Source organism: Oncorhynchus kisutch, linkage group LG11, assembly GCF_002021735.2.
Source record: "Oncorhynchus kisutch isolate 150728-3 linkage group LG11, Okis_V2, whole genome shotgun sequence".
Classification (NCBI taxonomy): Eukaryota; Metazoa; Chordata; class Actinopteri; order Salmoniformes; family Salmonidae; genus Oncorhynchus; species Oncorhynchus kisutch.
This window is the reverse complement of record NC_034184.2, coordinates 24240441-24257779: the sequence shown is the minus strand read 5'-3', so window position 1 is coordinate 24257779 and position 17339 is coordinate 24240441. Positions and strand designations below refer to the sequence as shown.

Here is a 17339-nt window from a genome sequence, read left to right as displayed (position 1 = left end):
CTTTTCTGTAAAGGGGACAGGACGACTGCACCGTATTGAGGGGAGGATGGATGAGGCCATGTTATCGCGAGATCTTGGCCAACAACCTCCTTCCCTCAGTAAGAGCATTGAAGATGGGTCGTGGCTGGGTCTTCCAGCATGACAATGACCCGAAACACACAGCCAGGGTAACTAAGGAGTGGCTCCGTAAGAAGCATCTCAAGGTCCTGGAGTGGCCTAGCCAGTCTCCAGACCTGAACCCAATAGAAAATCTTTGGAGGGAGCTGAAAGTCCGTATTGCCCAGCGACAGCCCCGAAACCTGAAAGATCTGGAGAAGGTCTGTATGGAGGAGTGGGCCAAAATCCCTGCTGCAGTGTGTGCAAACCTGGTCAAGAACTACAGGAAACGTATGATCTCTGTAATTGCAAACAAAGGTTTCTATACCAAATATTAAGTTCTGCTTTTCTGTTGTATCAAATACTTACGTCATGCAATAAAATGCAAATTAATTACTTAAAAATCATACAATGTGATTTTCTGGATTTTTGTTTTAGATTCCGTCTCTCACAGTTGAAGTGTACCTATGATAAAAATTACAGCCCTCTACATGCTTTGTAAGTAGGAAAACCTGCAAAATCGGCAGTGTATCAAATACTTGTTCTCCCCACTGTATCTACATGTACATATTCTTCATCCCTTTACACTTGTGTGTATAAGGTAGATGTTGTGAAATTGTTAGGTTAGATTACTCGTTGGTTTTTACTGCATTGTCGGAACTAGAAGCACAAGCATTTCGCTACACTCACATTAACTTCTGCTAACCATGTGTATGTGACAAATAACATTTTATTTTATTTTATTTTTATTGATGTCACTGCGACAACTGTTGATAGACGTAGCTGGTAAATTCGCTCTGCCTATCTACTCCGATTTCAGAGCACTATAAGCCACTGATGCAGACCTTTGGAACATTTACATTTTAAAAAGTCTAATAAATCCATGTAATATAGCCTTCACAATAAATCCATTGTTTATTTTTAGACAGGTCTAAAGAAACATGATATGACGGAAATGCAGTCTATTTCAGATGAACAGAATTGCATACCCTGAATTGTTCGTATGTTAGGTCCTGATCTGGCTATGCCATATGGATGTGGGCTACACTAGTTCATTTAGCAGACAAGATTTGCTCAAAATTCTGTGGCATTATTTTATATTATTTTATAGTATGAAGAATACAATTGAACAAAGTTGAATAAAATAGAAAGTATATTTTCTCCAAACGATTCGAGGGAGTGCGCACATGCGGCTTGTCTGTGTTGAGCTCTTAACAAAGAAATAGGTACTCCTATATGCTTAATTTGGAGTTATTAATGTAACTTTAGTTGTTGTACAAACATTGGGCTATATGTTTTGTGGCTGCATGATGGGACTCTAATGATGTTTTAGAAAAAGTTGCTTGAAAGGCATGAGCTCTGCTTTTTTTCTTGTGCAGGTTGTTTATTTATATATTTATTTACAATTTATTTATATAGCCCTTCGTACATCAACTGACATCTCAAAGTGCTGTACAGAAACCCAGCCTAAAACGCCAAACAGCAAGCAATGCAGGTGTAGAAGCACGGTGGCTAGGAAAAACTCCCTAGAAAGGCCAAAACCTAGGAAGAAACCTAGAGAGGAACCAGGCTATGTGGGGTGGCCAGTCCTCTTCTGGCTGTGCCGGGTGGAGATTATAACAAAACATGGCCAAGATGTTCAAATGTTCATAAATGACCAGCATGGTCCAATAATAATAAGGCAGAACAGTTGAAACTGGAGCAGCAGCACAGCCAGGTGGACTGGGGACAGCAAGGAGTCATCATGTCAGGTAGTCCTGAGGCATGGTCCTAGGGCTCAGGTCCTCCGAGAGAGAGAAAGAAAGAGAGAAAGAGAGAATTAGAGAGAGCACACTTAAATTCACACAGGACACCGAATAGGACAGGAGAAGTACTCCAGATATAACAAACTGACCCTAGCCCCCCGACACATAAACTACTGCAGCATAAATACTGGAGGCTGAGACAGGAGTGGTCAGGAGACACTGTGGCCCCATCCGAGGACACCCCCGGACAGGGCCAAACAGGAAGGATATAACTCCACCCACTTTGCCATAGCACAGCCCCCACACCACTAGAGGGATATCTTCAACCACCAACTTACCATCCTGAGACAAGGCTGAGTATAGCCCACAAAGATCTCCGCCACGGCACAACCCAAGGGGGGGGGGCGCCAACCCAGACAGGATGATCGCACATCATCAGTCTCTCATTCACAATTTGACAAGCACTTGATAATGCTTTGACTTTTCCGGCGGCGTCCCCTTTGTGTGTCCGTAATGCCTTTTGCGGCCAGTGGCCGTTGAGCCCTTGGGCTAAATATAATAATTATAATTCCCTTCTCCCTGAGTGCTGCGTCCTCCGAAGCACCTCCCATTTACATGGCTCTCCATCCCATGATCGGGTCTTTCTCACAGGCTATAAGTGAAGACAGACAAATTGGGTACGCAACTCTGCATGTCCTTATCCAATTCTGAGGTGCATATTAAAGATATTGGAAGAACTGTTCACATTTACTTTTCATCAGCCAACTAGATGAATAGGCCTAACGAACAGCAAAAGCACGAGCCTATGTCAATCTACTATCCCCCATAGTACAAAGTTGACCGATTCTGTGCAAGAAATCAATATTCCATACATAGTCTGGGACAGCTGTGGGTTGCGATAGATCCTAAATTAATACAACCACAAACACCAAAACATTTCTTATAAAAAATGTTTACACAGTTTTCTGTTGCGTGCAAACAGGTAGGTCACTTGATTTCAATATCTTAGCAAAGTGAACAGGCTATGTTGTTCAAACAGTTGGAGATAGACAGGAGGGTAAATTCATAACAGTTGAACTGTTCTACCTTGTTAGCAACCAAATACTTCCTAGTTGGCTAGACTTTAAATACAAAGATTAGCTGGCTACTCACTAGCACATGGGCTTCTGTTTAAGAGATTGTTCATTTTCTATAATGTCTGCTACAAGAAGTTGTTCTTTATTAGTGGGTGTGCATTGTGCATGGTTCATGTTGAGTTTGTAACAAACATTGCAATTTCACAGACACACTTGAAAGCCAAATCAGTGATTATTGCAACAACAAAAAATATTCAACTGTTTTGATGAAATAAGGCTTATATTTAGCCTAGGTATAATTTTACATGCAGTTTATTGACTTTTAATTGTACATCAAAGCTTATGTAGAGAAACTGTAAAACTGGTTTTATTTATATTGTGAATCGCCCATGAATCTGAAATGTTTTGGCCATATCACCCAGTCCTAGTATACACTATCACAAGTCAAATTCTTTTCAATTTATTGAGAGTTGACTGTAGCAGACACACACACACACAGTCAACTATAGAGCAACAGACCTTTCTCTGTACTGCCATTGTGTACAATGCAAATACATGTACATATTTGCGATGATTATGATAACTAGTGCTGTTACTGACCTCTTGTCAAGGGCTAAAGGGTGTGTGTGTGTGCATGTGCGTGCGTGCGTGCATGCGTGTGTGTGTGTGCATGCATGTGTAACCTCTGTAGTAATGTGTGTCTGTCCTAAGGATAGATGGTTGTGAGACTGGAGACAAGCCATTCAACCTTTTAGCCCAGTCACACACTGGATACATACACACATAGACACAAGCTTACCTACAGCATATGCGTGTGGATATAAAAGCAGTCCATCTCGCATGTAATGATAAAGTACATATTCTCTCTCGCTCTCTCGCTCTCTCGCACTCTCGCTCTCTCTCTCTCTCGCTCTCTCGCACTCTCGCTCTCTCTCTCTCTCACTCTCTCGCTCTCTCTCTCTCTCTCTCTCTCTCTCTCTCACTGTCTCTCCTGTCAGCCCCTGGCGAGGTCTCTCTCTCCTGTCAGCCCCTGGCAAGGTGTAAGGTTAATTCAGGACTACCGCTGGCTCACACTCATTCCACACGCCCCCACTCCCTTCATCCATCCCTCTCTCTTAAACAACAGAGCGCTCTTACTCCCTAACGTCTGACAAGTGCGGATTCAAAATATGCCCTCAGCCAGCAGTCAGAGAATAAACAAAATCAACAACAACACACACTATATGCGTTAACAAAACACCCACCCACGCACGCACACTGTCACAACCACACACATACACTGTCACATTATCCCGTATGTATTTTGAGCTCTTAGCAAAGTAGTGGAAGGTCCATTACTCGTTGGCAGAAGAGAAGAGTAATGTTAAAACACGTTCACAGTGTATGCATGTACTACTAAGTGGGGACCCAATAATGTATTGTCCCTAACCACTAAGCCTAACCCTAACTCTTAACCTAACGCTAACCTTAACCCTAACCTTAACCCTTAAACTAAACCAAACCCTATCTCCTAAACCTAACCCCTTAACCTAATTCTAACCCTGACCCTAAACCTAACCGCTGAGCCTAAAATAGCCTTTTTCTTTTTGGAGACCGGCAAATCAAATCAAACTTTATTTGTCACATGCGCCGAATGCAACAAGTGTAGACCTTACAGTGAAATGCAAACTTACAAGCCCTTAACCAAGAAGAGTTTAGAAAATATTTACAAAATAAACTAAAGTAAAAAATGATAAAAAGTAACACAATAAAATAACAATAACGAGGCTATATACAGGGTGTACCGGTAGAGAGTCAGTGTGCGAGGGTACAGGTTAGTTGAGGTCATTTGTACATGTAGGTAGGGGTGAAGTGACTATGCATAGAAGTGATGATGCATAGATAATAAACAGCGAGTAGCAGCAGTGTACAAAACAAATTGGGGGGGGGGGGGGGGGGGGGGGTCAATGTAAATAGTCTGTTGGCCAAATGATTAAATGTTCAGCAGTCTTATGGCTTGGGGGTAGAAGCTGTTTAGGAGCCTTTGGTCTTAGACTTGGTGCTCTGGTAACGCTTGACGTGTGGTAGCATAGAAAACAGTCTATGACTTGGGTGACTGGAGTTTCTGACAATGTTATGTCCCCACTTGTTAGAATGTTCCTTGTTTTTCTATCCTTGTGAGGACTTTTTAAACCAAAAAGGATAGTAAAGTTAGAACACACACACACACTGTAAATGGAGAACAAAAGTGTGAGGAGGAGGAGAGGTCACTGGCCTCTATTGAGCGCTCTCTCTATACTACTCTAATAACATTGACATTGCTGTCAGTTTGATAGAGGGTTGAGAGCTGTGCTCACTTCATATCGACTCAACACAGGCAGGTGTGCTTGTCCGACACCTCGGGGGACAGATTCTTGCAGGTGCACTGCTTCTTTAATGTCAGAGTGCCATATCGAGGCCCATGCTTTCAGAGAGGATGAGAGATGGCAAAGGAGGCGAGAAGAGGAGATGAGTAGAGTAGGTCTAAATAAAAAGAAGAATGAGGAGAAATTAAGAGAAGAGTTGTCTTTCGGCACCTGCACACACCCACACACACACACACACACACACACACACCTGCCATTTCGCTCACAAATGTTCTGTCTCTCTCCGTTCTCTCTCTTTTCTCTCTCTACACACACACCTTAAACAAACACACCTGATATCGCACTTGATTCCTCTAAGGAGTTTTGATTGGAGGTGTTTGAAAGTTTATTTCCCATGATATAAATCTCAAAATGAGTCAGAATAGTAAATAACCAACTTTAAACTAAATCATCACCTCAGACTTGTATACTGTAGGTAGATCTCAAGTGTTACAGAATATAACTTTAAAAGCCTCACGGTGGAAGAAATGCCATCAAAGTATAGTGTGTAGTGCTGAACGATTAACACATTTTGGGGGGGGGGGGGGGGGGGGGGGGGTTATTAAACAACTAATTGACAAACATCAGTTCAATTATTTGAATTGAATTTTTTTTGTGAACCCAACGTTTCTCTAGAGAGAAATCAAATAATTTAGAAAGAAATCAAGGATGTATCACAGCGTTGTCCAAGTTTGACCGGGGTAGGCCGTCATTGAGAATAAGAATTTGTTCTTAACTGACTTGCCTAGTTAAATAAAAATTTAATATAACTATATATTTTTAAATAACTCTATAGGACGCTAGGCTAAAGAGAGTTGTAGTTTTCATTAAGCAAATATTCAACCTAGTTCACTGTAGAAACATGGTAAATAACTACAATGACCATAATTGTATCAGAGAGGAAGACGCGAACCGAGAGGTTTCACTCTCGCCAAAATCCAACCAAAATAAGCCCTATGTGTTTCCATGTGCTTATTTTGGACCTAAACGTTGTCGCATTCCTTCCCGCCTTTGGGACAACAACTCCCAATGTTAGAGCAGAGACATGAGTATCTCGACATTATATACAATACCAGTCAAAAGTTTGGACACACCTACTCATTAAAGGGTTTTTCTTTATTATTACTATTTTCTACACTGCACTTGAAGAGTTCAAAGTTCTTGAAATGTTCCCGATTGACTGACCTTCATGTCTTAAATTAATGATGGACAGTCATTTCTATTTGCTTATTTGAGCAGTTCTTGCAATAATAATAATAATATGGATTTTACCAAAAAAGGCTATCTTCTGTAAACCACCCCTACCTTGTTACAACACAACTGATTGGCTCAAATGCGTTAAGAAGGAAAGAAATTACACAAATTAACTTTTAAGAAGGCACACCTGTTAATTGAAATGCATTCCAGGTGACCACTTCATGAAGCTGGTTGAGAGAATGCCGAGAGTGTCCAAAGCTGTCATCAAGGCAAAGGTTGGCTACTTTGAAGAATCTAAAATCTTAGATATATTTTGATTTGTTTAACACTTTTTTGGTTACTACATGATTCCATATGTGTTGTTTCATAGTGTTCATAGATGTCTTCACTGTTCTTCTATAATGTAGAAAATTGCAAAAATAAAGAAAACCTATGAATGAGTAGGTGTGTCCAAACTTTTGACTGGTACTGTACATATCTCTGGACGGATGCACTTTTACGCATGAGATGTTAGGTTAAATGCAGACAGACCGCATAGACTGCATGAGAGAGGAATGTACACAACACAATGATGAGAGGGACAGAGACAGTTCTTGAAAGAATGCCTTATCTACTTTGAAGAACTAGTACAATTATTTCGTCAGACAGCTCTGCGGCATACTCAGGCACCAGTGGAGGCTGGTGGGAGGAGCTATAGGATGACGGGCTCATTGTATTGGCTGAAATGGAACGGTGTCAAACACATAAAAATATGGAAACCACGTTTGAATCCGTTCCATTAATTCCATTCCAGCCATTACAATGAGCCAGTCCTCCTATAGCTCCTTCCGCCAGCCAACACTGTTAGACAGGCTAGATAAATAGAATGACTAAAGATTGGGGACTCGGGGAAAACATAATGTTAGATGGCCTGGCTGCCTGACTGCTACTGCCTGAAAAGCGATGAGATGATTCGTTTAAGGAATGAACAATTATAAAGTAATCGAATAACAACAAGGTAATATAAACAACTGAAATATTGTATTATTTCATTGCAAATTCCTATTTGTCTATTGAGGTCTACCCATTGTGGACCTGATTAATGACAATGGAATATTTTCAATGTTTTGGCAATTGAATGTTCACTCTTTCTATTAAAAAGCTCTACAATTATTGTAAGGTCATTATTCCATAATGCATTTCATGTTTAAAAAAAAACATAATTGAAAGCGAAATCAAAAACGTGATATTTTTTTAAATAATGGAACCGAAACCGAACCCACCTCAAAAAGCATTAGAAGTGCACCATAACAAGAATATAACCAATCCAGCAAATGGGTTCCGTGTTGTTGGGTAAGGGCAGGCCTGGGCAATTATTTTCCAGAATCATATTACAGGATTATACATCATGTGTATGACTGTGTTGACAGATATATCTACTGCAAATCACGTACAGATATGCTACTTATTTTACTTTTTTAACATGCACAGAAATAAACCACATCCATGTTCTCCTTTTGGAAGGTATTTTCATTATTAAACATGCAATGAACTACACGGTATAACGAGTGCGCTGAGAGTTGGGAAGCATGTTCAGGGAGTGATAGTTTTAATAAATAAAATGAATAAGAAACACAAACGCACCGACATGAAAACAGAGTCAATAACACCTGAGGAAAGAACCAAGGGGAGTGACAGATATAGGGAAGATAATCAAGGAGGTGATGGAGTCATGAGGTGCAGGTGCGCGAGACGATGGTGACAGGTGTGCGGGATAATCAGCAGCCTGACAATGTAGAGGCCGGAGATGGAGTATATGTGACACACGGAAGGAAAAGTACACTGTGCATTCAGCACCACGGACAGAACTCTATTTAACGGGTATGCACAAAAACACAAGAAAGAGAGGGAGGTCAACATTACATTTAACCTACTCAATTAGTGTGAGGAGTGAAGTCTCTGATGGGCATTGACTAGAGCAGTGAAGTCAGGTATAGTTTCTGACATCGCTATGCGCAGGATTGCTGAGAGGTGTGAGTCAGTAAGCGATTATCTGTGCCTTGACTTGTTATATTTCATCACTGAAAATGTCTGTTTACATACATAGGTTGACCCAAACAGTACAAACATCTTCTGAGGATGACTCATAATCTTTGGAAAGTTTTGTTCATCGAGAGATGCATAGAACCTCGTCAGTGACATTGTTTTGACTAGTTCTCCAATCACTGCATCAGATTGAAGATCGATAAGCTCAAGTTGCAGGTCAGTGGGAGCGTTATCCACATTGAAGATGAAAGGAGATGACATTTTCCAACACTTCGAAATCCTCAAAACTTTGAGAAATCTCACTGTTCAAAGCACGCAACAGCGATGTATACTTCTCCCGCTGGTCATCTGATAGGGAAGAGACTAATAGTGTTGGAAGGTGGGTGAGATTGTTGCTTCTACTTGGTGGGTCAGGAGGAGTCATTTTCCCTTGAAGGCTTTGACAAGGCTGTACATCTGATGTGCAAAAAGGCCCTTCCGTTGTAGTTTGGAATTCAGTTCATTCATGAGGACCATGATGTTCACAGTGAAGGCAAAATCAGCCAACCTTTCTTTATCTTGCAGTTGAGGGAAAACTGCATATTTTCCTTTCATTTGCAAAAACTCTGCAATCTCCGACTTCAAGCACCTCCCCCAAACTCAGCCATCTCACGTTTGTGTGGTAGGGGAGATCTGCATGAGCCGACTCTGTCTCTTCCAACAGTGAGACAAACTGCCTGTGGTTTAAAGATTTGACTATTATGAAGTGTATCACTTTAGTGACTGTATCCACAACATGGCTCATTTTCAGAACACATTTACAGAGCACCTCCTGATGAATAATGCAATGCAGGAAAATCCTTTTCTGATCTGGGTTCAGCTCAGCTACTTGATCTTGTATCCTTTTTAAAAGGCCCCAAAAAATTCCCTTCAAGTTTGGGCACCCATCAGTGGTCACGCTGGATAACTTTTTAAAACTCAGTCCCAGCTTTGCCACACACTTATTAACCTCCTCCATTAAATATTTCCCTGTGGTTGTGCACTTCATTGACTGCACTGAAGCAAGCTCCTCTGTAATTTCAAAGTCTGGGGTTATGCCTCGTAAGAATATCAACAACTGCGCTGTGTCACGTGCATCAATGCTCTCATCCAGGGCCAAGGAGAAATAGGTGAAATCCTTTATCTTGTCTTTCAACTGTTGTTCCATATTCTCTGCGATGACCTCAACACGCCGTGTCACTGTCGTCTTCACAGGGAAACATTTTCAAACAGCTCTTTCTTGTCGGGGCAAAGTATTGCTGCAGAGTCAATTAAACATTCTCTACTCGGGGCTCCTGAGTGGCGCAGTGGTCTAAGTCATTGCATCTCAGTGCAAGAGGCATCACTGCAGTCCCTGCCTCAAATCTGTCCATGATTGGGAGTCCCAAAGTGTGGCGCATAATTGGCCCAGCGTCAGCCGGGGTACGCCATCATTGTAAATAAGAATTTGTTCTTATTAACTGACTTGCTTAGTTAAATAAAGGTTAAATGGAAAAAATATTTATATATTTAAACATTCTTTAATGAATTCGCCCTCAGCGAATGGCTTGCTTGTTTAGCAATTTTGTGGGACAGTACACAGCTGGCTCTCACAATTCCGTCCTTTGCTGAATGCAATTTTGTGAAAAGTCCTTGCTGCTTTTGCAACTGAGAAAGCAACTCTTTCAATGTACTTGCCCTCTGCTCAGAAGACATATTCCTATATTTCTCTATATCTCTCTCTATATTTGTCTGGAAGTGTTAGGACAAGTTGTAGTCTTTCAAGACAACGATGCTCTCTTTGCACACTAAGCACACAGCTTTCCCTGATACTGTACTTCAAAAAAGAAATATTTCGATGTCCACTCTTGTTGGAACACCCTACATTCATTGTCTACTTCCCTTTTCTTTAAAATCTTTGAAGAACTAATTTTTGCTCAATTTCTAGCTAGCTACTATTTGTAACTGTGACGTGTGTGTCAGCCTGTCAGTCACTGTCTGTCCTCATGCAGTTGTTATTTATACGTGCCTTCAAAATACATGTCCCACAAGCAGTGGGATTTAAATCATTACACAAAGAGGCTTTTCATTTGAATCACAAATATGTTTTTCAAAATTTTACTATCGCAAATTCTTTATGCGATCTGAGTATGATTCCACCCGCCGTATTGAATCAGGCCGCGGGCCACATATAGCCCCTGGGCCATCCTTTGCCCAGGCCTGGGGTTAGAGTTATGCAAATGCCTTAGGTGATGTTGGGTTAGGGTTACGGTTATGCAAATGCATTACGTGATGTTGTTGCTTGAAACCAGTTTTGGTTTTTCACTGGAAAAGTATTGATTTTCATTTCAATTTTGTTTTGTCCATTTTGGGCAATCATGCTCTCCCCTCTTCTCACCCTGCCCCTAGCACTAAACCTCAGCCCTGTCTCCTCTTATCCGAACAGGTTTTAACCTAGTCTATATTGACAGTGCTAGGGCGCATGCAAACACGCACGTACACACACACATTCTCTCTCTTTCGCTCTCTCCCTCACACACACTTTCTCTTAAACACACTCTCGCACACAAACGCACACAAACACGCACGTACACACACACATTCTCTCTTTCGCTCTCTCTCTCACACACACTTTCTCTTAAACACACTCTCGCACACAAATGCAAACAAACTTGCACACTTCTGTAAAAACAAGAGTAAGGAATCTCAGTGGCAAAGCCCATTTAGGAATCAGACTTTCTTTCACATTTCTGCAGACACATGGTCCTCTAGAGACGTTTGTGGGGAGAGGTAGTGAAGGGAGAGCAGAGGGGATGTGAGAGGTGCTGGGGTGAGGGTGAAAATGAGTTAGGTAAGGGGAGATGAGGCAATAATGGAGTGAGGTGAGGTAAGACTGGGGTAAGAATGGGTGAGGTAAGGGGAGATGAGGCAAGAATGGGGTGAGTTGAGGTACGACTGGGGTAAGGATGGGTGAGGTAAGGGGAGATGAGGCAAGAAGGAGTGAGGTGAGGTAAGACTGGGGTAAGAATGGGTGAGGTAAGGGGAGATGAGGCAAGAAGGAGTGAGGTGAGGTAATACTGTGGTAAGAATGGGTGAGGTAAGGGGAGATGAGGCAAGGATGGAGTGAGGTGAGGTAAGACTGGGGTAAGAATGGGTGAGGTAAGGGGAGATGAGGCAAGGATGGAGTGAGGTGAGATAAGACTGGGGTAAGAATGGGTGAGGTAAGGGGAGATGAGGCAAGAAGGAGTAAGGTGAGGTAAGACTGGGGTAAGAATCGGTGAGGTAAGGGGAGAGGAGGCAAGGATGGAGTGAGGTGAGGTAAGACTGGGTGAGGTAAGGGGAGATGAGGCAAGGATGGAGTGAGGTGAGGGGAGGCTGGGGTAAGGATGGGTGAATTGAGGGGAGATAAGGCAAGAATGGAGTGAGGTAAGGGGAGGGGAGGGCAGGCTGGGGTAAACATGGGTGAGATGAGGCAAGAATGGGGTGAGTTGAGGTAAAGCTGGGGTAAGGATGGGTGAGGGTTGAGGAAATTTCAGGTTGGATTCCTTTTTCAGGATTCATATCCGGAGACAACTGAGAGAAAAAAACATCTGTAATTTATGTCACACCAAGACTGTGGACATTGAATGTTATATATGCATGTAGAAATGTTAAATCTTTAAGAGTGCAAAAGCCTGTCGGACTATAGCCTCAAAATACACAGGCACGCACCAGTGGAGGCTCCTCGGATGAGGAAGTGGAGGACCATCTAACTCAGTGAATTTCAAAAATATAAAAATAGTCAAACATTAAAGTTATCCTCTTTAGATAAAACTATACTAAATATATTCACGTCACCAAATAACTAATTTAACACACTGTTTTGCAATGAAGATCGACAGTAGCCTCAACAGCACCCTCTAGGGTAGCACCATGGTGTAACCGGAGGACAGCTACTGTATTTTCCATCCTCCTCTTGATACCAGAATTTTGACTTCGATACTGATACCAGGTTTAGTATCAAGATACTTGATACCATCAGGATACTCCATACCAAAAAGATACCGAAACAACAACAACAAAAATGCTTATTAGCAGTATGGCACTTGATCCAGACAGATAAACTCAGCTACTGCTCTGTTCAATCGTTGGGCATCTTTTGAGTTCAATATCATTACATTTGAAATGTAATTGTTTTAGAGACAGCCATATATGCGTTAATTAATCAATTATACAATTATACCATCAATTTGACTGTTTTTATCTAACTACAAAACAGCATAAAGGTAATCATTTATTTGAAAGGTAAATCTCTATTGATGAACTGGGTAATGCAAAATATAGCCTAGGTCTATTCACAATACAGGTAAAGACATATTATTCATTAGGAGTGTGTGCATGCATTGAGATATTGAGCTTTAATTGATATCATGGGACTAAAGATGACAAACAGTCTGTTCCATTTAGGACTTATTTAATTGGCAACTGCTAGGAGAAATGTTTTATTGTCCTGATCAACAACAATTGCATAGGAGAGGCAATCTCTTCTTGTCACGCCCTGGTCTTAGTATTTTGTGTTTTCTTATTTTATTTGGTCAGGCCAGGATGTGACATGGGTTTATTTTGTGTTGTGTTTATGTATGGGGGTTTTTCGTAGGTTTTGGGATTGTGGCTTAGTGGGGTTTTCTAGCATAGTCTATGTTTGCCTGAGGCGGTTCTCAATCAGAGGCAGGTGATTTTCGTTGTCTCTGATTGGGAACCATATTTAAGGCAGCCATATTCTTTGAGTGTTTCGTGGGTGATTGTTCCTGTCTCTGTGTTTATGTTCACCAGATAGGCTGTATAGGTTTTCATGTTCCGTTTGTTGTTTTTGTATTATTCGTTTTTCATCATTATTAAACATGTATGAAAATTACCACGCTGCATTTTGGTCCGACTCTCCTTCGACGGAAGAAAACCGTAACACTTCTTGTATAAAAGTGTGCGCTGTCTCTTTAGGAAAGTAATTATGTCATTTGCAAGGCAGAGTGGCTGACTTTGTGCCTATGGAATCTAGTGGGAAAAAAAGATGGGAAGTGAGGAAGTGATTGAGTTAATTACTAACGTTTTTGGTAATGATCAGCTTTGAGTCAGCATATTTAGCCTTAGGGTTATCACTAACAAAGTACTAATTCAGCTATATTTTTCGTAGCCGTCTATTTACCACCACAAACCGATGCTGGCACTAAGACCGCACTCAACGAGCTGTGTAAGGACATAAGCAAACAAGGAAATGCTCATGCTGAAGTGGTGCTCCTAGTGGCTAGGTACTTTGATGCAGGAAAACTTAAATCCATTTGAACTAATTTCTACCAGCATGTCACATGTGCAACTAGAGGAAAAAAACTCTAGACCACCTTTACTCCACATGCAGAGACGCAGATAAAGCTCTTCAATATTGTCTGCTAGAGAATTTAAAACCTTTTTTTGTAAGAACATAGTATATGGGATTGATTTGAAGAAATATAGCTTAATTAATTTGATTAATATTATAGTGCTTCTAATCCAAGAAAAACTAAACCCTCAGGTTTTCCATTAGGAAAATATGGCGCTGTACAACGTGACGGTCGGGAGTAGGCTACAGTACTAAGAGCATTACATTTCCACACTCTATTTCTAGTCTAAACAATACTCAAACTCAAACGGAGATGAAAACAGTGAAATAAAAATCTCATTGATTTGTCAAGACCAGTCCCCATGCTTGTCTCAGAGCAGCGCGAAACAGTGCTAAAATAGTTGCCCACCGCGGGTAGGCTACTGCTTCAAGTCCTATTGCTTCTAACTTCAATAAGCTTTTAAAATAAATAAGACCTACACCACTTAACAGCATATTACTCATTACATTACTCAACACTAGTGAGATTAGTAGATCAGTATATCGGAAAATATATTTTTCAATGACGCGGCATAATTGCAAATAATTAGATTTAGAGGATTGGAGGATTCTAAATTAATATCTAAGGGGAATTTTTCATTAGGATCTGTGAGAATATCTAAGGGGCTTTTATATTATTCTCAATGAATTATTAATAATAATATTCATTTTGTTTAAAAAAATAACAATATTTTGGAGATGATTTCAGTTTCAAATAACCTAAAGTGAGCTATTGTAATCTGAATAAAGGCCCAAAAAATACTTGTAAAGGCCAAAATATTTATTTCTGTTTTTAGAGGGAGAGAAACCATAAGCCCACCGTGCCTATTTTCTGGACAAGGACATCCCGGCCGTGCAAACCCTACCCTGACCCGGACGACGCTCAGCCGATTATGCGCCGGCCTATGGGATTCCCAATCACGGCCGGTTGTGATACAGGCAACTTAACTAAGAAATACATTTGACGATACAATTCTCCCCCTACCCTCCTTCTTGACAAGAGTCTATTGTCCTGCTAATATCCCATAATGGCGCTGTACAAGTAAGCTACAGTAAGAGCACCTTCTTCATCCTCATCATTCAGGTCATTGAAATTACATTTTGAAGTTGTGCACAGTTATCAGTTTCAATTTGGTTGATGTTGCCCATTCATTGTCAGTTAGAGACACATTAGCGCCTTGGGACCAAAAAGCATAATCAGTGCTCTAACTCCCCCTTGTGCTGGTCTGGAGCCATGAAGCAGTGATGCAGGGTACCATACTAAACCACAAATTTCCTCTAAGTCCCACAGCATAACCTCAAAACTTTTAGTTGAGCAACCACTTTACCTGAAGTGTTTCAATAGAAGCTCTCGTTTTATTTGCAAAATGACTGTTTGGACTAATGATTACACCGAAGATCAGCTAGATGTAGGCTAGAGTGTGCAAGGCGGTATTGAACGTGTCACTGTCTGTCACCAATTTGTCTCTTGACCTGTGTGCACCTACGTTATAAACGTTCATTTGTAAGCTAGGTTGTAGCAACCTCATGATGGGTATAGAGCAAATTTGAGTATCATGTAGTAGCCTAAACCTTTCGATGTTACATTGAGCTGAGTGAATGGACTGCATCAACCGCCAGTGGCACTCAGGCACGTGTGCACACATGAATACACACACACAAACACACATAAACACACACACACACGCACGCACACACACAAACACTGAACTGTGAATGTTAGAGTGCAAATATTGTCTCTTATAGGCTGAAACACACACACTGAAACACAAGCCAAACCAGTATATTAATCATGTCAGTAGTGAGTGAGTGAGTGAGTGAGTGAGTGAGTGAGTGAGTGAGTGAGTGAGTGAGTGAGTGAGTGAGTGAGTGAGTGAGTGAGTGAGTGAGTGAGTGAGTGTATGTGTATGTGTGTGCGCACGTGTGCATGTGTGTGTGCGTGTGCTGTGTGTGAGGTGAAATGGGGCAACTATAGCTACCCTTGAGTGAGTTTGGGAGAGAGACGAGACAGCTGAACTCATCTTGGGTAGAGAGAAAAAGAGCACTCTCTGTGAATGAAGTGCAGAATAATGTACCACAGTTATAGTGTTAATATGCTGTTTGGATCCCAGTCACAAAACCAGAAATGGATAGCTAAAGTCTACAGTTATATTTAGGGGTGGAGGCTGCTCTAGCCTATATGTTTTTTTTTCTCCAGATCTTTCTTTCATCTGAATATCAAATGTCCTGTTAAATGTATTCACTCCACTATGCCTTCATTAAGTAATAACAGTCCTCAATCAAACAAATCTCAATGTTTTAGTAGATTCTTTCTAAATGCCCACCTGTGGCGTCTCTTTGTCTCTGTGTAATAATGTGGCTAGCGTAGGAAACATTTAAACACAATCACCAGGAACATGATACACCCAGAATCCTCTGTAATTACTTATTTTAAAAACTCTTTATCTCCATCTATTTGTACGTTTGGGAACAGTCAGAATGGGAAAGCATTAAGGAACAAGAGCCATAATGAGAAGATTGTGAAGTCGGATTATTGTATAATGCCTTCCATTGATGGTTGTGTACTCTCTCTGTACTCAGTTGTCCAAGTGAAAGCAGCAGATGATTAAACTGTTATATTTTAGGCTGACTTTCAGTAGACTTCAGTGATTTAAGTATTTCATAATTGTGGGCAAATAAATGTAACAACAAAGGCAAAATACAGTCTCAGAGACAGTTAAAGAGGAAATGATTTCAAACATTTCCTCTTGACTTGTGTTCAATATATCTCAGAGAATCCTACTGACTCATCTTTTTCTCTCCGTTCTCTATTTCAGCTTGAAGCAGGTCCAGCAGTAAAGCACTGGGACCAGAGACCTGTGGACATTTGGAAAATGGGAAAATGCTAATCGTAACATGGGAGTAAGGAGCTTGGTAAAATGAAGACTCACCTTGGGAATATTGGTTCTTGGAATTTTGGAAGACTGAGAAACTTCTACAGAGGGCTCAGGAGTGTGTGTGTGTGTGTGTGTGTGTGTGTGTGTGTGTGTGTGTGTGTGTGTGTGTGTGTGTGTGTGTGTGTGTGTGTGTGTGTGTGTGTGTGTGTGTGTGTGTGTGTGTGTGTGTGTGTGTGTGTGTGTGTGTGTGTGTGTGTGCACGCGTGCATGTGTGCGAGCTTAGGAACAACTTTAATCTTACGATGTCTTGAAGGTTACTGAGGACCTATGTGTTTGATATGTGTACTTTAAACCAACAGCAGTCAGAATAACATTGGGTATTGCTGGTGATCGCCATACTGCTTGACTGTGTCCCAAATGAAACCCTATTCCCTTTATAGTGCACTACATCTGACTAGGGCCCATAGGGCGCTGGTCAAAATTATTGCACTATATAGACTCCTTTTATGAACCACAATCTTACAATCTAACTAACTGATGTCAGTGTTACC

General features: G+C 41.1%; 1 protein-coding gene across 1 annotated transcript in view; it reads left to right on the top strand.

The window, feature by feature from the left end:
- Positions 1-16922, top strand: part of LOC109898896 (zinc finger matrin-type protein 4) — a 160861-nt gene extending 143939 nt beyond the window's left edge. The window contains exon 7 of the mRNA XM_031835476.1: positions 16729-16922. Coding sequence (XP_031691336.1) covers positions 16729-16750 — 22 coding nt within the window. The 3' untranslated portion in view covers positions 16751-16922. The remainder of the gene's footprint in view (positions 1-16728) is intronic.
- Positions 16923-17339: the final 417 nt, after the last annotated feature.